At 39.8% G+C, this 23867-nt stretch overlaps 2 protein-coding genes across 5 annotated transcripts; both read left to right on the top strand.

The window, feature by feature from the left end:
* The first annotated feature begins 73 nt into the window (after positions 1-73).
* Positions 74-14632, top strand: LOC5515355 (E3 ubiquitin-protein ligase LRSAM1). 2 transcript variants are annotated; one of them, XM_032384956.2, is made up of 27 exons: positions 74-246; positions 426-479; positions 792-836; positions 944-1018; positions 1582-1650; positions 2299-2383; positions 2474-2598; positions 3097-3139; positions 3222-3269; positions 3640-3690; positions 3841-3896; positions 4263-4292; positions 5144-5266; positions 6132-6219; positions 6677-6728; positions 7481-7525; positions 7848-7918; positions 8133-8232; positions 9529-9616; positions 9966-10040; positions 11040-11120; positions 11589-11684; positions 12012-12110; positions 12341-12466; positions 12671-12781; positions 13371-13484; positions 13956-14632. In XM_032384956.2, the coding sequence occupies exons 1-27, from the start codon at positions 175-177 to the stop codon at positions 14076-14078; spliced, it is 2145 nt and encodes a 714-aa protein (XP_032240847.1). In that variant the 5' UTR covers positions 74-174; the 3' UTR covers positions 14079-14632. The 2 variants fall into 2 exon arrangements, with proteins under 2 accessions (XP_032240847.1, XP_032240848.1); XM_032384957.2 differs by lacking the exon at positions 4263-4292.
* Positions 14633-14779: 147 nt separating this feature from the next.
* LOC5515318 (proteoglycan 4) lies at positions 14780-23164 on the top strand. Of its 3 annotated transcripts, XM_032384958.2 has the most exons (4): positions 14780-15156; positions 15673-15755; positions 19290-19455; positions 20791-23164. In XM_032384958.2, exons 3-4 carry the CDS (start codon positions 19349-19351, stop codon positions 22178-22180), a joined length of 1497 nt encoding a protein of 498 aa, XP_032240849.2. In that variant the 5' UTR covers positions 14780-15156; positions 15673-15755; positions 19290-19348; the 3' UTR covers positions 22181-23164. The 3 variants fall into 3 exon arrangements, with proteins under 3 accessions (XP_032240849.2, XP_048587157.1, XP_001635485.2); XM_048731200.1 differs by lacking the exon at positions 15673-15755; XM_001635435.3 differs by lacking the exons at positions 14780-15156; positions 15673-15755 and adding an exon at positions 17556-17807.
* The last annotated feature ends 703 nt before the right edge of the window (positions 23165-23867 follow it).

Genomic DNA, 23867 nt, shown 5'->3' with positions numbered 1-23867 from the left:
TTTGTCTCTAGGTCCGCAACTTGAGCCCATGGTGCTTTCCTATGTATCAGCGGTATCAAGCAGCTGCTTGTCTATCCATGATCCATAGCGAGCAAAGAACACGAACTAGGTGATACATAACAAAATTTGACAACAAGACGAGCAAAATGGACTGTTTTATGCACGATCAATGAAATGCCACTCTTTCATACGAGAAAAGTCAGTAGAGACGAGACTCAGCGAAGGCTAGAGCAGCGCTTAGTAGTCGTAAGTGTAAAAATCGCACGAATATAATACTACAAAACATTAAGTAATTTCCGCTTCATAAGTGCTCTCAAATATAAGTTATGTGAATCAAAAAGAAGGGTTAATGGAAAAGTTGTGGTTCAAATCATGCAGCGTTTTTTTTAGTATGGCGCTTTTAAAATGTGTGGTGTTTGCTTCAGGCGAAAGAGTCTCCAGAGTCCACGTTTGACTTGTCTGACTGTGGAATAACAGAGGTGTGTAATTGTTCCTTTTCGTGTTGTAATGGCACTGCTTTGGGAGAGCGTGACATTTAAACAGTATATGTAAGCCTTTTTGTATCTCGAAATGTTGGGCATAGTACTAAAAACCTTTGTAAACAACCAATGAATACATTCACAAGGGTGAGAAAGGGGGAAGTATGATGAGGAAGGGGAGGGTGGTAGAGCTAAAAGTTTAGTCTTTGTGACGTATTGCTTCAAGTGATTTCAAGTAACTGCTACTGTGCCTTATGCTCTTTTCAGATAACATTTGTTGTGAACTCAAAAACATATTTATCTGTGTTATAGCTTCCTAAAGATGTGTTCTCTTTGTGTCGGGTTTTGAGAAAGCAGGTTTGTAAAAATTCTGAACCATTTTTATTTACTAGTATGATAATGATTCATGCACTGTAATTTTTACTCTATTTAACCTTGGCTGATAATTGAATTACATGTTGTAGACTGTTTTGCTGAATGATAATGATCTTCCGAATCTCAAAGGAGGTGGACAATTAAAAGATCTTGCAGATGCCAGGGTAAGTTGTTGTCTATCAATTTATTTTAAAAAGTCAGCAAGGCTATTACTAATGCTACATTTTAGATAACGAAAAGTGGAAAGATTGAAAACAGTCAAGAAAATAATGTGAAATAAACAAAATAGCCACCCCACTTCGAAATAAATAAATCATAATCAAACAGATCAACTCCGTTAGTCTAGAAAATTGTAGAAATCTACTGAATAGATTAACAGGAAGATTTATGAATCTACCCAATATATACAGTAAATGAATGGGAAGTTGAACTTTTCAGCTGGAAGTTTAATATTTTTTGGCTGGGATTTTAAGGCTTTAACCTTGAAGGGCTAGCACACTTCTAAGTAAATTGCATGTGGGAGTTTTACCATAATCTGTTGGAAAATGATGGCACTTTTACCCTTCCCTCCTTAACATCACAATTAATGCCAAACATAAGAAGACAATGAACCTGCTGCTTAATGGACTAAAAAGTCATAGTCCATCAAGGCTCATTGGTACAGTAATATTACAGTCATAACTGTACTGTTATTCAATCATAACTGTATCTCATTCATTTATTTCAGATCCTGGTTCTTTCCAACAACCGTCTTACATCTCTCCCTGCTGACTTGGATGAGCTGAGGTCACTCCAAGTATGTATTTCTCACCCCCTAGCCCCAACTTGGGCGGAGCTTAGTGTGGGAAGAGGAGCTCCTCCTTCTCCCTTTTTTCAAGAAATAAATTCCAGAAAATACAGCAGCCCAGGCTATTATGAAATCCTTTCTTCAGCCTCACCTTGTTGTAACTCCTGGAAGTGCCCACGCCCTATTACACTGGTTCCAAAGCCTGATATCACAGGCAGCGAACGTGGAGAGGCAGGGCTCACCCCCTTTTCTAAGCGGATGTGTTTATTTTAAATAAATGTGCTGTTTTTACATTGAATCGAGCTTATACATAAATTCCTTGATAAAGATATGTTATACATTTTAAAAACTTTTGTCTTTATATATTAGGGTTATTCTATGTCAAACCTAGGTGCCCCTCTTTAAACTAAAATACCTAACTCCCCCCCCCCCCCCCCCCCCCCACTTCTGCCCTATACTTTTGGGACAACTCTGCCACCCCCTGGATATGTTTCTTAGTATACTGACAGGCCAAGCTTAGTGCTTAGTATTTTTTTTTAACTGAAGCTACTAATCCATAAAGTAAAACAAGCTGATTTAGAAATTTGCACTTGCGATGTACAGATGATGCCTGTGTAATGTTGAATTTAGAAATCAGTTTTTAATTTTTTTTTCTAGGTCCTTGATGTTGCTAATAACAAACTCAAAAGCCTACCTAAAGCAATCGGTGGGCTCTCCAGTCTCCAAACCCTTGATGTTCAAGGTATTATACCTCTAGGTTGTATTTGGCTATGCAAGTGTTTCTTAAGTTTATATGTATCAGTAATAAGATGATGTTTATTTCTTTCTACAGGGAATAACTTGCAGTCACTACCTCTTGAAATCGGCAACTTGAAATTGTTGAGGTCTCTCAATGTTTCTAACAATCCTAAGCTTGATGCTCTACCCGCCTCTTTAGCATACTGCAGACTGCTAGAAGTGAGTCCTGTATTTTTATATACAGTAGGTCCTTTAGGGCTGTACAAATCTGGATTGAGCTCATGCTGAAGCCCCATCTTCACTAAAGGACAATTTTTAGTTTACATCTATATTTGTTGGCATCTACACTAGCAATTTTTTAGGTGTGACAATCTGTAATTGCCGAGAAAAAGCAAACCTGCTAGCTTTTTAAGAACTATAGTTGCCACATAAAAATTGCTGACTTTGCTCCATCTACACTAGCAAATAAAAATTGTCACATAAGAATTGTCAAGAACTAAAAATTGTTAGTGTAGATGGGGATTAATACAAATATGATACGCATCTCTTTGCATCTGTGGACATGATACTAGAAGCACAATGTGATTGACTCATCCTATTTTTTGCTCTGCTCTATTGTTACGAAGCTATTTAAACTCAATTGTTTTTTGGGAAGTGAATGACTTACTCTTGATTATAGCAAAGTTTTTGTATTATCTATTTGTTTTTCATTTACAGGAGATAACTTTAGACATGGACAAGATAAGTGTCCCACCAAAAGGTGAACTCTATATATTGTTTTAGTGGCTGAAAAGGGGAGGGGCACTTGTCTGACTAATACAACATTTTGATTACCTTCATAGAAATTACGCAGCAAGGAGTAGCAGCGATACTAAAGTACCTCTGTCAATGTATGTGGGATGGCTGAATTTTATATATTTTTTTGGCTCACAACAGTAATGGATTGGTGGGGATACAAAATCTGCATTTTTATCATCATATACACCAATTCAAAAAGACATTGCCAGTTAACTACTAACAAAAATGTCTTGGGTCGTGTCATATGTATGTCTACGGGATATATCATATGCAATTAGGTTTATTTATCATATTTATTCTTGCAAATAATTTAATACAATATGTAGTTGTTGGTCTTCTGGATCTACATATCTCTATGCCCCATATTCTATGCCCTTCATTCAACCATTCTGAAATTTTGCTGTTCCTATACAGTCATGTTGGACACAGAGATATGAGTCTGATTCAAGCTGTTATTTATAGGTGCTGGAATTGAATATGAACCATCGTCTAAACAAATCCTGAAATCTCTCGGTGAGTATTTGCCAGTTTTTTGTTGTGTACACTGTATTTATTTATTTGTCAAAATTTGGGCTGCCCCCCCCCCTCCCTTAGAAGAGCATGTTCAACGTGTCTTGCATAGATAAGTAAATCTCCATATTCTAAAGACTGCTTTCTTAACAGATCCTGCTTGTGACAGCTGTCATTCAAGTGTTGACCCTATTGACAAACTAGTGGCAGTAAGTACCAGTAGCGATCATACAGTACAGTCTTTTGAACTCTACTTTAACTCATCATGCAGCCAATCTTGGTAAGGTTGTACACCTGAAAAGATGTTTCTAATGCTAGAAATGTCTCATGATTCATTATCAGTTTAATTTACCTTCTGTGAAGGAATTGTTACTATTTGATTTTACCACACTTTCTATTTAACAGTTCACTGTAACTGTCATAAGCATATCATTGAGCAATGATGGTTCAACATTTAAGTAATGTACTATGCAAATAGTGGGTTTACTTTCAGTACCTGACATGTAACAGTTTTGTGTTCTGAGTGACGTTTTTTGTGTTGTATTTTTTTATTAGTTGTTTGGTTTATTTTCTAGGATGCTTTGAACAGTCACAGTGTTGATCAGGTCAGGGTTTAAAACCTTCTAAGACCTCTTTTACTATGAATTTTTATTCATTATTGGGGATGCATTTTTGTTTATTTTATTAAGAAATCACTGACAAAGTATCCTAATGCTTTATCTATTCCTAATTACCTTTTTTTCTGAGGAATCTCAATAAATTGATTATATGCAAACAAACTAATATAAAAAATGAAAGGCTGAGCTAAATAATAAACACATTCCTCTAAAGTGACTTGATCATATAATCCAAAGAAATAATCTGTGTAATATCACAAAAGGGAGGCTCTGCAAAAAAGGGTAATAACCTTATAAATATGTGCCTTCCTATAAATTATAATATAAAAAAAGTAAAGACAATAAAAATAACCAGTTGTTGACATAATTAAAGTAGCTTTGGATCTGTAATTTTGATAAGCAAGGTATTCCAGGGGTGCCATCAAACTTTTAGTGTTAAGGGCAAACTTTTGAACTCCTTTAATATAAAGTAACAACCAGCAAACTAATAAAAGATAAGCTGTCATTGACAATATGGCTCTTGCATTATAAGGAAGAAAAATCTAGAAAAGCATTTTAGGCTTCTGCACAATTAGTCATCAAGAAAAATAATTCTAGCCCAAATATCAAATGGTTCACCCCATCCCAGTTTACACTTTATAACCTGTTGCTTGCTAGTAATTATATCTTTAAAAATGATTATCCATTCTTTCAATGACTTTTGTACTTTGTGACAGAAGGAAATACATTAAGCCTTGCTATGTTATTTTCATCCCCACTTTTTCTCTTTTATGGCATTATTAATACCCTCACTGTTTCAAAGAAGGAGTACGACCTAAAGGTGTGTGTACTTGTTGCAGGATAAGAAACAAGAGCAAATGTGGATGCTTGAAAAACAAATGAGGGAGCTGGACTCTGAACAGCAAGCCCTGGCCAACCAGGCGAACAGGTCGCACGACGACCTTCTGCAGCGAATACAGCAGGTAACAAAGTGATAACCTAGCCACAACAGATGATAACCATCTGTTGCATGTTTGTCATCAGGAAATATACCTAGTAATCCTGTTAAGCATGTTTGCCTTGACCTGTCACCTGACCCCATGTTCCTGGTTTTGTCAAATCACTCTTTGATTTCTTGCTCAAGTTGCATGAATTTGATTTCCTAGTCATGCCAAATGGTATTGATTTTCCAGTTATGCTGAATGGTCTTGATTTCCTGGTCTTGCCACATGACTCTTATTTCCTGGTCTTGTCACATCACTCTCATTTCCTGGCCTTGTCACATCACTCTCATTTCCTGGTCTTGTCACTTCACTCTCATTTCCTGGTCTTGTCACTTCACTCTCATTTCCTGGTCTTGTCACATCACTATCATTTTCTGGTCTTGTCACATCACTCTAATCTCCTGGTCTTTTGACATCACTCTCATTTCCTGGTCTTGTCACATCACTATCATTTCCTGGCCTTGTCACATCACTATCATTTCCTGGTCTTGTCACATCACTCTTATTTCCTGGCCTTGTCACATCACTATCATTTTCTGGTCTTGTCACATCACTCTTATTTCCTTGCCTTGTCACATCACTATCATTTTCTGGTCTTGTCACATCACTCTAATCTCCTGGTCTTTTGACATCACTCTCATTTCCTGGTCTTGTCACTTCACTCTCATTTCCTGGTCTTGTCACATCGGTCTCATTTCCTGGTCTTGTCACATCACTCTTATTTCCTGGTCTTTTGACATCACTCTTATTTCCTGGTCGTGTCACATCACTATCATTTAATGTCTTCATTGTCACATCACCATCATTTCCTGGTCGCATGTCCCTGATCCTGTTCCTTTTCCAGGCTGAGGCTGATATGGACAGTGATATTTTGTGGGAGCAGTACAAGCAAGAGTCAAGGCGGGACAACATGTCTTCTCTCATGGCTGCAGGTTCGGATATTTATGGGTCATTGTCTTGTTGTTTTGTGTGTGAATTGGGATAGGGGGAGAGGTGGACATGTAGGGATAGGTGGGACATGTAGGGAGAGGTGGGACATGTAGGGATAGGTGGGACATGTAGGGATAGGTGGGACATGTAGGGATAGGTGGGACATGTAGGGATAGGTGGGACATGTAGGGAGAGGTGGGACATGTAGGGAGAGGTGGACATGTAGGGAGAGGTGGACATGTAGCTAGGTGTAGGTGTAATAGGCATGCGCACCATGACTGCCTCAATGTTTTTTTTTATTATTTGAAGAAAAAAGCTATAACAATGCCAAATCATTTTTATAAGACACACTCTCTGTGGGGAGAGGGTGTGGGATTACAGGATGTCCTTTAGCGGAATGAGGATACATGCTCCAGTTTTTTTTTATACAAAGAAATTTCCTTAATGTTTTTGTTTCAGATGAACAGCTGAACTCTGACACAGTTGCCATGATTCTCCAGATAAATGAACGGTAAGTACAATCTCTTTGGTGGCGTAGCATACTGGGAGCTCCCTGAGTAGTGCAGTTGGCAGAGTGTCACCATATGTGTCTGGGTTGTATTCCTGTGTTCAATTGTTGCACCTTTGCCTTGAGTGTTTCTCAGGGTTCACCGGTTTCCCTCCCTCCAATTTATGGCGGCTGCCGATCAGTTTGTCAGGCCAATTGTCAATCAAACCTTTCGAAGTGTGCTTCTGTCTGTTGAGAAAAAAATGAGCCCGACTGCCAAACATTTTGGACATACTGTAGCTGGGCCGACACCAAATGAACAATCTGACAACAAGTCACACATGTAAATAAGTCTTTTGACCCAGGAATTTTGTCCTGTTTGAACACCAAGCTGTATATTAATTAGCACAAACAACATAATATATCCAGAGTTTCTGTATGTTTTCCAAATATTGCTGGGGTGAATACAAATGCAAACACTATCACAACAACAACAAACGAGCTTTATTTATACCCAAAAAGAAAACACAGAGGTCATATGCAATAAGAATGATAAAATTCAATTTTTATAGCAATATAACACTATTTTCCTATTTGTTTGATATTTTCTACTTCTTGTAAATTTATGAACTATATATTTATATTCTCAATCTATATATTGTATTATTGTTTCATTTTTTATCTTTTCTTTACTAGTTTATATTGTCATGTGACATGCTACCCCATGTAGTTAGTATTGTATGGTGTTATAACTAACATATCCCTTCTTGTTTCAGATCTGGCAAAAGAGAGGCTCTCCTAGACCAGCTAGAAATTGAGAAGTGCGTATGATACCCATGGAAATAGTTATCTTATAACCTGTTATCACTTTAACAGCTACTCATGTTTAACCAGCCAATCATTACCTGTTAAATATGGGAGCTATAACAACCCCTAACTTAAACTGCGTGCAATTTTGGGTTTGTCATTTCTATGGGTTTCATGGGCTGTGGCTGGATAAATGTATATATTTAATTTTCTGATCAGAGCCATCTCAATATTTTTTCTTGTTTTATTTTGAGCCTGGGATTTTATAATATTATCCCCCATTTATTTCACGTTTTGTGAAAATTTAGGGTTTTTTTTGCTCTTTTTTGTTTTTAGGCTCAGGACTGATCATCTGGTCAAAGTTACACAAGATGAAGAGGAAAGACTTAGGAAAGAAGAGGTGATAGGTAAGTTCTTAAATTTAGTTACAGGGCCCCAGCTGGCCTCGAAATATTGGAAGCACATGACAAAGAAAAATGGGAGTGACGGGCAGGGGGCACAGCCACGCCCCTACCGGGCGCAAGCCCTGAGGTTAATACCTGATGTGGGTGAGCATGCTCTTGGTGGGAAAACTTTTTTTTTGAAGATTTATTGGGCTGCAATGTGAACATTCTTTTTTAGCTTCAATGGCACGTCTACTCGAAAACAGACGAAACCAAGAAAGGATCCTGAATGAGTATGAATCTACACGGCAACAAGCGATGAGGGATGCCATCAAAAGGTGTGTATTTAGGCAACAGACTATGAGGCATGCCATCTAGACGTGTGTATCTAGGCAACAGGCGATGTCATCAAAAAGTGTGTATCTAGGCAACAGGCGATGCCATCAAAAGGCGTGTATCTAGGCACCAGACGATGCCATCAAAAGGCGTGTATCTAGGCAACAGGCGATGCCATCAAAAGGCGTGTATCTAGGCAACAGGCGATGCCATCAAAAGGCGTGTATCTAGGCAACAGGCGATGCCATCAAAAGGCGTGTATCTAGGCAACAGGCGATGCCATCAAAAGGCGTGTATCTAGGCAACAGGCGATGCCATCAAAAGGCGTGTATCTAGGCAACAGGCGATGCCATCAAAAAGTGTGTATCTAGGCAACAGGCGATGTCATAAAAAAGTGTGTATCTAGGCAACAGGCGATGTCATCAAAAGGCGTGTATCTAGGCAACAGGCGATGTCATCAAAAAGTGTGTATCTAGGCAACAGGCGATGCCATCAAAAGGCGTGTATCTAGGCAACAGGCGATGTCATCAAAAAGTGTGTATCTAGGCAACAGGCGATGCCATCAAAAGGCGTGTATCTAGGCAACAGGCGATGCCATCAAAAGGCGTGTATCTAGGCAACAGGCGATGCCATCAAAAGGCGTGTATCTAGGCAACAGGCGATGCCATCAAAAAGTGTGTATCTAGGCAACAGGCGATGTCATAAAAAAGTGTGTATCTAGGCAACAGGCGATGTCATCAAAAAGTGTGTATCTAGGCAACAGGCGATGTCATCAAAAAGTGTGTATCTAGGCAACAGGCGATGCCATCAAAAGGCGTGTATCTAGGCAACAGGCGATGTCATCAAAAAGTGTGTATCTAGGCAACAGGCGATGTCATCAAAAGCCGTGTATCTAGGCAACAGGCGATGTCATCAAAAAGTGTGTATCTAGGCAACAGGCGATGTCATCAAAAAGTGTGTATCTAGGCAACAGGCGATGTCATCAAAAAGTGTGTATCTAGGCAACAGGCGATGTCATCAAAAGAGGTCATGCGACCTCTGTCTATCTGCTATAAAAAGGGTCATACATCATTTAAAATGGGTAAATTTGTAAAATTGTAACGTAAGAAAACATTTTTATTGTTGTATAAAACAAATTGATCTCATTTTTTTGTGCGTCTGTCCTCTAATATGTACAGAAGACGTCTCACCGTATCATGAACAAAAACGTACGCAACAAGAGAGGACAGTTGCGCGCAAAATGAGATCTATTTGTTTAATATCAAAGAAAATATAATAACACATTCGGTGTGTTTCAGTGAAGTGGAGGCGAATAGTCAGGTTCAAGACGTTCTTTCTGAGCAAGACCAAGATAGAGGTTCGCTAAAGAGACAGATCTCCACACAGGTGAGACTTAAGGGAACGGTTTTTCTTACAATTGAAAAATTTTGAGCTTTCTACCGAGACAACTCACCACGAGTAAACGACACAGTCATTACGTAGTTCGTTTGTGTGCGCAAAGGGTCATGGGAAGGAATAAGCTATCCCACAACCCTTTGTTCACCCTGTTTTCTATCAGTTAACGAATGGACGCGAGTTTGTAACTAGTGAGAGAGTGGATTTGGTTGAAAGAAAGCGATGGTCGATAAGTTGCCAGTTGAAGAACTTCTTGTATACTGCACTCGTGTTTGCTTTAGTGCACTGTTTAGTTTTTTTGGAAGGGTTTTTTATGGATGGTTCCATTGCTTGTTTGTAGGAGCATGCGCAGATGCAAGCAATTCAGGCTTTGCAGCTACAGAAGGATGCCAAACATCGCAGGCTCACAGATCAGGTAATGCGTTGTTTATGAGTTTAGGCTTGCTACGGTTACATTGTCTTGATTTGTACGTATTTTCTTGAAAATGTTTCCTATGATTCCTACCTTTCAGGGGCCGGTTCCTATAAAGCAGGTTAGCGCTAGCCTAGGGATAAATACGGATATCTTGACATTTTATTCGATAAAAAGGGCCTTCATCCCTGGGTTAGCGTTAACCTGCTTTCTAAAGGCCTATTTACCTTAGCAACTTTTTTGCGCGACACGAGCTTCGATTTTTGCAGCGATTTTTATCGCAAATCGCGCGTGTAAGCAGGCTGCAACTTAGCGGCGCTTTGGACGACGATTTTTCTGCAAATCCATGCAATTGAAGGGCCTTCGTGTATCATGGCGGATGAAGTCGATGCTGCTGTTGTATGGTGCGCAATTGTGTCTTTAGTGGCTAAAAGTCACGGGATGCGCTGTTATAAGCACTCGTATTTTGTCCATTTGCTTATCAACATCTCCTATTCTTAAATTGTCCATACTTTTTCTTCTTTTGCTTACTCGAGACGGGAGTAGTCTACGCCACGAGCTTGTACATTTTCCCCACAGGGGTAAATTTGCGTGTTTCCGTTGAAAAATTGTAGCGATTTGCAGTTCAATTTTGAGTATGCTCGAATTGCCTGCGATAAATTTGCAGCCTGTTTTCACGCGCGTATTAGGTGCGATAAAAATCGCCGCAAAAATTGCATCCCGTGTCGCGCGACAAAAGTTGCTAGTGTAAACAGGCCTTAAGGAACCCGGCCCAGCACATTAATATTGAACATACTGTCCTCCAAGCGTTGTATTATCAATGTAAGGAAGCCTTTTTATTCTTGTAGGATGGCTTGATTTCATATTGAATTCATTGAACTTTTTGTGGCAGCAAAAGATTCACGAGTTGAACCCAGATTAAACTCATTTTCTCACGCGGTAGATATTTTCACAATGTTGTAAGCTGTGTTAACAATACAATTTGTTTTCTCTTCATGGCAGATTGGAATGCTTCAAGACGAACTAGCGTACCTGACAGCTGTCGAGTTGGAAAAACGCGACGAAGAGCAGGAAGCCGAGAAGGTACGCCATGAGTAGTCTCCCAAACACGTGATGTGTCACGTGACGCTTTTCGCGTACGGCTTTCCGATATCGTGCGATCACGATAAAAAAAAACGTGATGTTTCACGTGATATCTGTGTGTACATCATAATAATATCGTGAAATCACGTGATAAGTTCGACAGACACGTGATGTATCACGTGTCGCTTTTCGCGCATGGCATAAAACCTGCGATCACGTGATAAGTTTAAAAACCGTGTGATGTTTCATGTGACATCTGTGTGAACGTCATAATAACATCGCGAAGTCTAGTAATAAGTTTAACAATCAGGTGTTGTTTTACGTAATATCTTTGTATACGACATGATGATATCGCGTGATAAATTCCATAAACATTGTGATCCTGTGGAATCACTTGTAAATCTTAGCTGTACTGTACGAGAGTCGCAGTGTGCACTTTGCGAGTTCATGCTCTCATTTGGTTCGCAGGTTGCCTTAGCAGCCAAGCGAGAGAGCATCACTTCTCTCATGTCGCAACTCGTCGATCAGCAGCGTCAACGAGAGGGCGAGCTGATGAAACGACTGGTGAGCTCCGCCTGGTTCATACCCCCTCCCCCCAAAAAAATATAAACAACAACAGCAACAACAGCAACAACAAGAAACCTATGACGGTAAAGATAAAGACGTTGGCTAATGCCCTTCCTTGTCCCACGTTCCCAGAAACGGTTTTCCCAAAATCCTTGCTCGTCAGGTTTTGGTTTGTCTATCTCTTCTGTAAAGCGTCTGTTAAGGCCATAAGCATAGCACCGCTGACTTGCAGTCAACAAAAGTTCGAAGCCGCATTGTCACCAGTTTACATTGTCCTGGTGACAATGTGGCTTTAATGGCGGATGGATTGTTTTCGTCTCTTAGGTTGAAATGGAAGAGCGGCGAGTCACGGATGTCGAAGATTATTGGCTGATTCAGTACCAGCGGCTCTTGGACAGTAAACCACAGTCGCTACTAGAAAAGGTGAAATATTAGGCTCGAAGTCCCCTATTTTTTTATTTTTATTTTTTTATTATTATTATTATTTTTTTACATTTATGGGTAGGCAGTAGAACAGGACACTAGGTTCCTTACATCGGTCAGCGGAACAATTGTTGCACTCACATGAAACACTTTAACAGTTCCAGGATATGAATTCTGTATGTTTCTTCTACTTGTTTTTGGAAGCACCTCAAACTTGCCTTGTGTTCTAGGAATGTGATCACGTGATTGCTGACGTTCTGAAAGAGGCAGAGGCCGAGCAGTACTGTTCGCTGTTTGCCCGTCATCGCATCACGTGGAAGATGCTGAAATCCATGACATCTGAGGAGCTTAAAGAGGTTTGTACAGCCTAGAACCTGGCGTTCCTATGGTTGGTGAGAAATATGACGTCACAGAGGTTGGCCTTTCTTACTACACTATGACTTTCCATGTCTGCAATATTTGCGTCTCTCGGGCATCAGCGGATTCGGAGCTGGACTATTGATACTAACAGAAAAACCATAGGCGTACGTCAGTGTTCATTTGAATTTTTTTATTTTTAGATGGGCATTCATGAGCGGGGCATTCGTAAGGGAATAATGGCTGTAGTCGAGGCACGCGCACTGGTGGAAGGCAAGGCGAGGCGCAAGGAGAAAGAAATATCGCAAGCAGAGGTGATTAGAGTGCATGGGTCCTTTTCTATATGCAATCACCATCATCAGTACCACGACCAAGACCACGACCATCACCACCATCATCATCGTCGTCATCATCATCATCAGTATCAGCAGTACAACCACCACAATCATTATCACCACCATGACCACCACCATCGTCACCATCGTCACCATGACCACCACAACCACCATCACCACCACCATCATCTCCACCATCATCATCACCACCACCACTACCACCATCATCATCATCATCATCACCACCATCATCACCACCATCATCATAAGCACTGATACCAGCATCATCAACATCACCACCAATAACACCACCATCTTCATCATCACAACCATCACCACCACCATCATTATCATCACCACCAGTTCCACAACCATCATCATCACCAATACCACCATCATCATTATCATCACCACCAATACCACCGTCATCATCATCATCATCATCATCATCATCATCATCATCATCACCAATAGCACCACCATCATCATCGTTATCATCACTATTAACACGAACACCATATGACAACCACCATGGACATCTAAACCTTACTTACGCTTCTCTTTTTAGGACCCTGAGCGTAGTCATCCCCAGCCCTCAGCTCCACCAGTTGAGGCCACAGCTACCCCAACAATGTCGAACTGTTCCTTGTATCCGGAGTGTGTAATCTGTTTGGACAATCGGGTAAGTACCAGTCTCATATTGAAAACTCACGGCCATGCAGTTTTATCTTCAACCGCACGGGGTCTCCTGGTACTGTACTTGTCTATCTGTCGTTTAAAACTTGTCTGTCTCTCTGTCGACTTGATCTTGAAAAGTTGTCTCTCTGCCGTCTTAAATCTTGAAAAGCTGTCTCTTGGATCGTCTTGAAAAATTAACTCCCCTGAACTTACAAAGACTTTGGATGAAATCCACCGGGTGACTTTCATCTGTTGGTATTCATTGTACTTGGGATCTATACGACGATGGTTCAGACGAATATACGTTTATATAACTAGCGATATTTCGGCAGGACAATACCTGCCTTTTTCAGGTTGGAATCATAGGTGTTTCGTAATGTTTACCGTAACATCAATAGGCACAAGTACAGAGCTTGGGCTACCTGTGGTTGGGATGAATATAACCGTAATTCACCGCCGTGCTTCTTATTTTCAGTCTGACGTTGTGATGCTGCCTTGTGGTCACGTGTGCTGTTGTTCTAACTGCGCAGGCGCGGTATCAGCATGTCCGATATGTCGTCAGACCTTATCCCAACGGGTGCGGATGTACATCAGTTGATGGGATCTCAACCGTGTACGGCGTTTACCCGGCGTTTTTCGCTATGCGCCGAGTTGTGACCGCCTCTTGTTTTTTTTTTTGTTTCTTCTGCTGGCCCACAGAAAACCCGCTTAAATCGCCGGGGACCTCGCGTCAGTTCACAACCCTCTTGTCGCGTCGCGACGGAAGCCTCTAAATAAAACAGAATAAAGTAGGCTGAACACAGAAAACCCGCTTAGTTCGCCGGGGATCTCGCGTCAGCTCACAACCCTCTTGTCGCGTCGCGGCGGAAGCCCCTTGATAAAGTAAAGTAAAGTAGGCTGAACACAGGAAACTTCTGGAAGTTCTGGATTTCACCAGAACTTTCATCTTTTGTATAACATCCTTGCCTGCGCCACACCAGATACCCGCCCCGTTTAATCATGGCTTTACTAATGCCAGAGGCAATAGCTTTTCAAGCACTTAATGAAACTAGCTTAGCATTTAAAGTATTTGAGGCCTGAATTATATTCAACGGATGTACAGCTTAGTAATAATTAATCTACAATATAAATCAACTCAAATTTACAATGAAATTAGACCGTGCGTGCAGCGTTTACTGGGATACCTGAGGATAGGGATGTGCATTTGCAATTTGTAGGCCCCTATGACATGGTTCGATTTTGGTTTGGGGTCTTGTTCTGAAGCCTCACTTTGAAGAATGTGGCCGCGAAAGAACAAAAAGGGATTTTTAATGCTTTGCCAGTATCTCCACAGGACGTTTATTGTCGTTGCTACATACGAGAGTGATTGCTGCGACGCAGGAGCAGCATACTAATCTTGACATCGCTTTTTAAAACTCTCTTTCCTTTCCATTCACGAGCATCCGCGGCAGAATATATGCGGGTGTTTGGTTCGATTTTGGTTTGGGGTTTTGTTCCGCAGCCTCACTTTGAAAAATGAGGCCGCGAGAGACTAGGACTAAATTTCAGTGTGGCAGATTTTGACAGACGAACATTGTGCCATGTTTTGACATGGGACTCGTGATCTCTCGTACGGTGTTCGTGGTCGATAAATTAACAAGAGAAGTGCACAAGCAAGATTTTTAGAGCACATTTCGGTAAGTTTGGAAAAATGTTCACTCGTCAGTTACTTGGGACGAGTTACCACAGCTTTCAAAGAGTGTTGAAGGAGAATTTAATAACAGTTTCAGACCGATCTTGCCGACTTATGAGCCGGGTCGGAAGCGTAGCATTCGTACCATCACACCATGCGATGGTCGCGTCTCCCGCATTCGATGGATATCTTGACAAAATTGGGCACCAAACAAGCAAAACGAGCATCCTAACTCAATGGCTAAATATTCCGGCTCACTGGGCAAACCCAAGTGATGCTAAAAGGTGAAAAACACCTTGACAGAAAAGCTAATACTGTAAAACAATCAAAACAGATTATTATATCGTTTTGTTCATAAATCCAGGCTGTTGTGTTAAAAACTGACCAAATAGGACGGGGAGGAAATGATAAGCAAAAAAAAAAATCCCTACCAATCACGACTCTCGATAAAAAAAAATAGACTAATATATTGCCAAACCCTCTAACAATTAGCCTACCTTACGTTTATTGGTATTTTTAGCGAAGAAAAACTCAGCGCGATGCGATAAGCCGCCGCCATCTCTGCGTTTGTTTCAAAATGACAGAAACGAGGGAGTAGCAGAGGTAAGACCACAGGTGCAAGGAATTCAACAATCCCAAATAAAATTTAAGATTGTGCCAGCTATTCAAATCTCGATAACAAAAAACAACGCCTAAAGGTAAACTTCTCTTGCTACTTTCTAAAATTTCAAGCTTACCTGCAATCAGCGACAAAACTGTTGAAAATTTTAGCGCTTCAAATGCAGTTTCAGATGGAAATCTAAACTACGTAGCATAGTGACTTTGATATCTTCCCCTCTCCATTCCGATCCCCTCTCCCCCAAATAGACAGCAACTTTTAATGGGGGAAGGGGGATGTGAGTAATTAAAAGTTCCCATATTGGAAATTATTTCAGTAAGACTACTTTTTAGATGTCATTTTCAGCAGGTTTTGTCGCTGATTGTGGCTTCATGTATACCATGTAGCGTTTTAACAACACTGAAGCAACTGTATATCACTGTCGCAGCATTTCCTTTCTATTAGAAACTTTTAGTTTAGCTTATGCTTGATAGTTCTGTCTACAAATAGCACGTCCATCGGGAACCAAAAGTGGACCTTATTTCTGATTATTAAATCACCCAAAGTGAGCCATTTCTATTTAGCGGTGAATGTGTGGGCGGTACCCTCCCTCACTTTTTTTATATTTTACAAAGAAATTGTACGTCAATCAAAAGGGCAGTTTGATGACTGTAGAGAGGATGTACTGCAGGAAATGTATGATCATGAAAAAATAAAGACATTTTTAAACACATTCATGAATATTGCACAACAAAAAGCCCGTAAAATATAGGACAAAACACCAATACGTTAGAAGTGCTAACTAAACATCAAAAGACATAGACGACCTTCAAAAGCGCATCCAAGCAATGTGTGAATGGAGTTAAACAAGAAAAAAAAAGGGATTGAAAAATAGGCCATTTGCCTGGATCGAACCCGACCTGAAGAACGGAAACCATACATTCGGATTACCCAATCGGTTTGGCAACTAATTACTTTTACGTAAGCTGTAAAAAACTCAAGGGCACCAAGCACAGATATTTCTAAGCGGGTATGCTGTACAACACTCTTGCAAGGTATTCCAACCCGGCGATTTTCTTTTTTTTAGGTTATGAAAAAAAAGGAATACGAATTGCAAATAAAGTGTGGGGTGTAAGGGAATGTGTAAGACCGCATGGAAAATTGAAAAAAATCCGTAATACCACGTTAATTTTTTTTCGAAATACAACCCGTTCTATTACCGCAAACCGCAACGATTTAATTGACCGCACTACCGCAATAATTGGGTCCACAATAGGTTTTTTCGCAATGCGGTAGTATTCAGCGTTTTAGCGAATTGCATGCCTGCACTGCATCACGAGACTTATTAGAAGCACATTGACAGACAGTCTTTTTGCCCCAAAGCCAAACAATCATCCATAAGAGCGCTTTAGAATATGTTTACATAGTTTTGGCATTATAAATAAATGATCGTTAATTATTATTATTATTTATTATTACTATTATGATGATGATGATGATGATTATCATCATCATTATTATTATTAACTAGAAAGTTCCTTTCTCACTCGGTGAAGCTCGACGAGCAACGAATTATCCCATTGCGTGAAAACATCCAAAAGCACCGCATTGATTATGCCCCAATAGACTTCATGAGGTTTCTGTTTTTAGTCTGTTTTTTTTTTCTAAACAATTTTGGGAAAAAGTTCTCAGGATAAATGGGTTAATCAATAAGGTAAAAAAAATTAAAGAAATAAAAGGCCATTTTTTTGTGGCAAGCGCGAAAATTTTTCAAAACATCCAGCGTGCTTTGCGATTCTTGTTTTCCCGCGCAAAGACTGCTGGGGGCCAAAGATTACAAAAAATGGCGGCAAATAAAGAGAATGTCTGCTCCTGGCGTACTCCGACGCCCGGAAAGCTTGTCGATGGCGAAAACTGCGAGACGTTTAGACATCTAGAGAAACTCTTAGCCTCTGCTGTGTCTATTTGTCGTCTAAAGGGCTCGGTTGAGTGCCAAACCGGTGGATTGATAACAGTTTGCGAGGAGCTTCATCGATTGCTTCGCGTTTCAATTTCAGGTGAGAAATCATGGATCTTAGTAGTTAGGCTTGAGAAACTTGCAAATATTTTCATGAGGACATAACCGAATCTCGAAATGTGTTGGTCACGTGAATAGTATGTGAAGTAGATATATAATCAAAAAGCCCAAACTGTCGCGATCTCGTACCAGAACAATGAATACAATACACCAAAAACTGGAAATCGACTCTGCCAAATTTTCGTCTTTAATAAGACTTCTTCAGTCTGCCCTGAAGAAGTCTTATTAAAGACGAAAATTTGGCAGAGTCGATTTCCAGTTTTTGGTGTATTGAAGTAGATATATAGTACAGTTATTAAGGTGTAACAGGCTCATGACAGAGTAAACACAAATCCCTAACATAATAACAGAGGACATTACTTCGCTATCCTTCTTTGCATTTGCTACGATAAGTACGTAGTCTATTTATTATGAGGGGAAAGCCTAAACACATGCTAAGATTCACTGCAAGCTAGAAATAGACATATATCTGAATGTGGATTACTTAATGGTTTGAATTTCGACCCTAACTTTTTTTACATATTGGGACCTCAACTAGCAACTCTTATAATTGGGTTCTCTAAAGTGGAAACCCTATATTGTAGAAAATACAATTGTCATCCTTCATTGCTATTAATTGCTTTTGCCCCCTTGCATTCTCCATTAAAACCCTTGCAAACTTACCTGATGAGGGGTAATTAGCTTGGGCTTTCACAAAATATTTTAAATTACATTAAAAGTTGACAGATAGGCCACAAAGAAACCCCCAAAAATCAAGGAATAATTCCGGCTTTCACATCACCTTTGCACACAACCTGCCAGTGCTTGTCATGTCTGCAAGTTATGCACAAGCCAATTGAAACCCCCACCCCCATGGTCCTGGGGAAGGGTGGGGGATTAGACTTTGACCCTGTACGAAACAGAGATAAGCCCCAACCCCCACGGGACAAAACTGCAATCAAATGCCCCTACCCCTCGGGATGCAAACTATAGGCAACTAACCGACAACAAGTCATTAGAAATAAGCTTTTATCTTTCAAAGCCAGTACACTTCAGCTAATTTGTACTAATAACTATGATGATAACAGTTACCAAAAAAAATGGAAAAATAAGTTATCTTTCATCTAGCCTTAGTTATCATTCGTATTCGTTTTTGCACATTCCGACAACCATGCAGAATGTGCTTTGTTTGTACATACAGCTATTTCAAATAAGGTTGCACTCCCGAATCCATGTGTTGTAACCCGTGGTGGTTCATGGGTATGGTTAAATGGCTGAGTCCTTGTATCTGAAAGCTATGTCAATGTTCATAAGTGTGTAAAAAAGATTCTACAGCTTTCGAAACCTGTACTTGTATTTTATTTTCGCTTATTCCTTATTTTCTTGATACCCACGAAGCACTGCTGGTTACGAAACACAGATTTATATCGCATTATTCTTATATATGGTATTACAGGTGTGTAATATGTCTCCCTGTTTGCAGAAAACTCAAGGCTTTGTAAAGAGTTAAAGCAGCACAGAGAAAGCTGTAATGAAGACCTGATGTTGCTGACAGAGCGAGTGAGGGCACTGGAAGAAGAAAATACTGCAGGTCAGGAGAGTATCAAGTGCTTATTGAAAAAACTGGATGAATTCACAAACTCAAACAGGTACTATATCACAACTCTTGTAAAGAATCTGTGTTAGTATTTTGCTATGTACATGTAGCAATAATTTTCAAGTTAAAAGCCTCAACAAAAGCAGGATTTTTTGATCCTGTCTGAACCATGTTTATCAAATTACACATTCCATTAAGGTGCATTTTATGTGGAGCCAATCCGTGGTGTGCTTCCTCACCTTTATTTAATAGTTAGTATATATGACTTAGTCTTTTTGTAATTGTGAAAGTTTATAAATAAATAAATATGATAGATGAGTAACACTTCCATTACTATAACGCCCTAATAAGCCCGTAAAATATAGGCCCAACTCCAAAACGTCAGAAATGCAAACTAAACAACACCAGACCCGGATACTCATAGATTCATCCAAGGCATAGACGACCTTCAAAAGAGCATCGAAGCAATGTAATAGAATTGACTCCAGTGTCAAAATATCAACCTTGATTTCTGACCAATTCGTAAACAAATGCTGAAACTCAGAAACATTTTTACCCAAAAATATACAAATAGCGACAAGCAAACACAGATCAAGTCACAAATTGATACCTTTATTGTACTCCATCAGGTTGTCATGCCATCAGCCACAATTATCAATGCTAAGAACTCCATTAAAGCAAGTTGCCATGTTTAGGCTAAATTGCATGCCTGCACTGCATCATGGGAGTCTTGGAAGCACCTTGACAGAGAGGCGGGAAAACCCCTCCCCCATAATCATAACAGTTTTTTTATAAGTCTCTTTGCCCCAAAGCCAAACAAAACATTTCCAGGTCCAAGGAACCCAGAATAAGCCTGAAAACAATTTTTGAATAAGGTTGGGTAGCAAAGATGGTCCACATTGGAGAGTTTGAGGCCATTCACTAGAAAATTCCTATCTCACTCGGTGAATCCCAAACAAGGAATTATCCCATTGAATCAACCTCAGTGTGCAAACATCCATAAGCACAGCATTAATTATGCCCAAATAGACTTCATGATGTCCTAAGAGACTCTCCAGATGTGAAAAAGCTGTAGTTTTTAAGCAAATACAAGCAAAATTGTTGTAAGCAACAGGCTGTAGCAGTGCTGTCGCTAGACAGAAAAGACACCGCAGTGCACTGTTGGAAACATCAAGGCATACCATCTTGGGTCAGCGGTAGCTTTACTGGTAGTGTCGGACTTGAAATAGGGGGGGGGGGGGAGGTTTCTGTTTTCAGTCTGTTTTTTTGTTTGCTTACAATTTTGCTTAAGTACCCTGTAGTAAAAGGGGTAAATAAACGAGTAATGAATGATAGATAGATAAATTCAAAAGGTTGCCACAACCAACCTTTTTTCTTTCCATCTTAGAGCATTTAACACATACAAGAAAGATGTTGATGACAGTGAAACAATGGAAAGCCAAGATTGCAGTGACCCCAACCTTTTCGATTCATCCAAAGATGTCCAGGACATTACTTTTGAGAGTGAGATTATACTCACATCTCAAGATAATGTGCCCAATGAAAGTGCTATTTCTAAGAAAAGATCCAAGAAAAGTCTAGGAAAGAAGAGTGATCAAGATGTCGCTACTGTTGATGAGGATGGCATTCCTGAGAAGCCTAATGCTAGAGCCAAAAAAGGCGCAACTGCCAAGAAAATTAAAAACAAAGATGCTGAATCAAGGGAAGAAAAGAAGTCTAAGAAAAAATCTAGTCTTGATGAAAAGATGGATGCAACTCTGTCCAGCACTAATGAGATGGTGATGGTTGCTGAAAAGAATGGAGATTGTGAGGAGAACAAAGCAGCCGAGGACACCATTGAAGAATTCCCTGATTTCATGGAAGGTTCTCCAAGTGCATCCGACAAAGCCGAAAATCCGAAAAAGAACAAGAATGCCGAAAGTAGCATTTCTAAGACCAAAGAAAATGCTAAATCCAATAGAAAACGGTCTCCAAAAATCCAAGCAGCGATACTCCAAAAAATAGACTCATTGCCTGATACAGAAAGTGAAAATGAGACGTTCCGGTTTTCCAAGACAGCTAATAAGTCAAAACCAGTGGTAAATAAAACCTCAAAGTCTAACCAAAAGGAGAAGACAGACGAGGAAAGGCTATCCGGTGACAAGGATAAAGATGTTGTACAAGTTAATCCAACAATTCCAAAGCCTAAATCTTCAAAGAAGCCGACAACATCTACCAAGCGTCAATCAACAAGTACCGAGACTCAATCAACAAGTGCAGAGGGTCAATCAACAAGTACTTATGGTCAATCAACAAGTACCGAGGAGCAATCAACAAGTGTTGAGGGTCAATCAACAAGTACTAAAAGTCCAACCTGTAAAGACTCCCCTAAAGCCAACAAGAAGGACAACGAAGTAGAAGAAGAAGATCACTTGGGTGACATGTCATTTCTTATCGATATAAGCTCTAAGCTGTCAACCTTTGTGTCTGATCCAATTGAGGACTCCTTAGAGCTTCCCCTAATGAGTGCTAAAGAACGCAATGATGTCTACAAATTAGCTGGTCTCTTCAACCTGCATGCGAGGTCTGGAACCAAGGAAGACAGCAGGTCTACTTTATGGATCAGAAAGCAACCTAGCACAAAGATGCCACGCCTGGGCAAGATTGATGAGCTGCTGAGCAAGCTCATGATTGCTGCATCTAAAGAGGCGGAGAGGGGAAGTCCAAAGCTGAGATCAAAGCGCAAGAATGCTGATAATCCAGCCGGAGCAAATTCTAAAGCAAAGAAAGCTAAATAGAAGTGAATTGCCCAAGAAAGAGATTCAAATGGAAGAATGCTGATAAACCTGATAGAGTAAATTGTAAAGAAAAAACAGATTACTGTATCAATGTATCAAGCTTGATGTTCTTTTAAAGGGGTCAAGTGATGAGGTTTTTAGTGGGCCACTATTTTTTCAGCAATTTTCCACTTTCTAATTCTACTGGCTCGCTTTGGGACATATTCCATGCACAGGCCAGCAAGAATCCCTTGGAGTTTAAGAATAAAGCAATGACAAAACTTTTGAATTCTACTTGAACTCTAACAGTTCGCAATTCTACTTGTAAATGGTTTGCCTAGAACTACGCAACCACTGTATACATGAGTTCTTAATCCAGGCAGGCACCGTGGAATCAGAAACTGGACTACATGCCGTGAGAGAGTTGTTGACAGCCAGCCTAGAATTCTCACAAGCACACCCTTATGGTTCTCTTCGTCGTCTCACTGAAATATTGTCTGAATCAAACAGTTTTTACTTTTAGTTTTACTAGTGGGAAACAAAAATCTCATGACAAAAACAACTTACCCTGGTAGTGCTTAACAACGAAAGAGTAAAAAAATCAATGTTTATTGATTATTAGGCAAAATAATTTTTCAAATAACTCGTCTTAGTGCTTAGTGAAAAAGTGTCCAACTACAAATGTTAGGTCTCTTGTAAGCAATGACACAGCTAATAAGGAGTTTTCTGCAATTGGCTGAGAAAAATACGGTTAGCTGAAAATTAAGCCCCATCTACACGAACAGTTTTTAGTTGACAACTATATTTGTTGGCATCATAAGAATTGTCGACTAAAAATGTTTAGTATAGATGGTGCTTTAGGGTAGCTAAATGCACTTTTGCTACTTTGTATATCTCTTTTTAAGATTCATCAATTTGGGCAGTTGTACCCAGTTAAAACATACTTTTATCATTTCGCTAAATATTAATTGATAAAATTTGAATAAAATGTGATAATAAGTATAATCAGTAGTTATTCTGAATTGTATAATTTGTAGTGTAGTGGTGTCGGGGTTTTTTGTACTGTTAAATCTTGCAGAAAATCGCGGTAAAACGGAGGTAGTCAGAATTACTTTGCAAAGTCAAAATGTGCTTGAAATCAATCCTACGCTTTAGAACGCCCTGAGAGAATGCAAAATTTGAAATCAATACAAGACTAGACAGCAATTTTCTTCTCAAAAAGTAGTTTTCGTCGGTAAAACCAGGTAAAACTAAGTCCAAACGTCGTACTATTCATGAGCCGTATTTAAATTTATGCAAATGAAGATGAAACTTGTGCATGTATTGAATATGGCTCATGGATAATACGACTTTTGAACTTAGCATAAATTAGCTGGTCGCATTGGCTGGTCACTTGAAGTTGGTACAAATTCGCGTGCAGAACAGAGTGTGTTATGAACACAAAAATTGAGTTTTATAGTTTACCACTTTCTCTACAAACGGAGCTCTGCTTGCTACGCTTTGAGTGAAAATGAGCGCGAGACGTAAACAACGGTGACTAGAAAACGTGGGATGAGCTCATAAATGCGCATCAGACACAAGGCTGATAAAAACGATGCGGAAAGAAAGCGAAACGGACTCGACGCGGATAAACGTAAAAGATATGACAAACGTAAAAAAAGATGACACTCGTAGCGGACAAACGTTTTAAGGAATAAACGCGCAATGG

Source organism: Nematostella vectensis, chromosome 8, assembly GCF_932526225.1.
Source record: "Nematostella vectensis chromosome 8, jaNemVect1.1, whole genome shotgun sequence".
Classification (NCBI taxonomy): Eukaryota; Metazoa; Cnidaria; class Anthozoa; order Actiniaria; family Edwardsiidae; genus Nematostella; species Nematostella vectensis.
The sequence above is the reverse complement of the archived record's forward strand: the minus strand, read 5'-3'. Positions and strand labels throughout refer to the sequence as shown.

What these genes read in the sequence shown, in the direction of transcription:
- LOC5515355 (XM_032384956.2), top strand. Translation starts at nt 175, where the DNA reads ATGCCACTCTTTCATACGAGAAAAGTCAGTAGAGACGAGACTCAGCGA. An exon ending in GTCTTCTCTCATGGCTGCAG is followed by an intron (nt 6,220 to 6,676) that starts GTTCGGATATTT and finishes TTTTTGTTTCAG; the next exon opens with ATGAACAGCTGAACTCTGAC. An exon ending in ATTCTCCAGATAAATGAACG is followed by an intron (nt 6,729 to 7,480) that starts GTAAGTACAATC and finishes TTCTTGTTTCAG; the next exon opens with ATCTGGCAAAAGAGAGGCTC.
- LOC5515318 (XM_001635435.3), top strand. Translation starts at nt 17,594, where the DNA reads ATGGCGGCAAATAAAGAGAATGTCTGCTCCTGGCGTACTCCGACGCCC. An exon ending in GCTTCGCGTTTCAATTTCAG is followed by an intron (nt 17,808 to 19,289) that starts GTGAGAAATCAT and finishes CCCTGTTTGCAG; the next exon opens with AAAACTCAAGGCTTTGTAAA. An exon ending in GAATTCACAAACTCAAACAG is followed by an intron (nt 19,456 to 20,790) that starts GTACTATATCAC and finishes TTTCCATCTTAG; the next exon opens with AGCATTTAACACATACAAGA.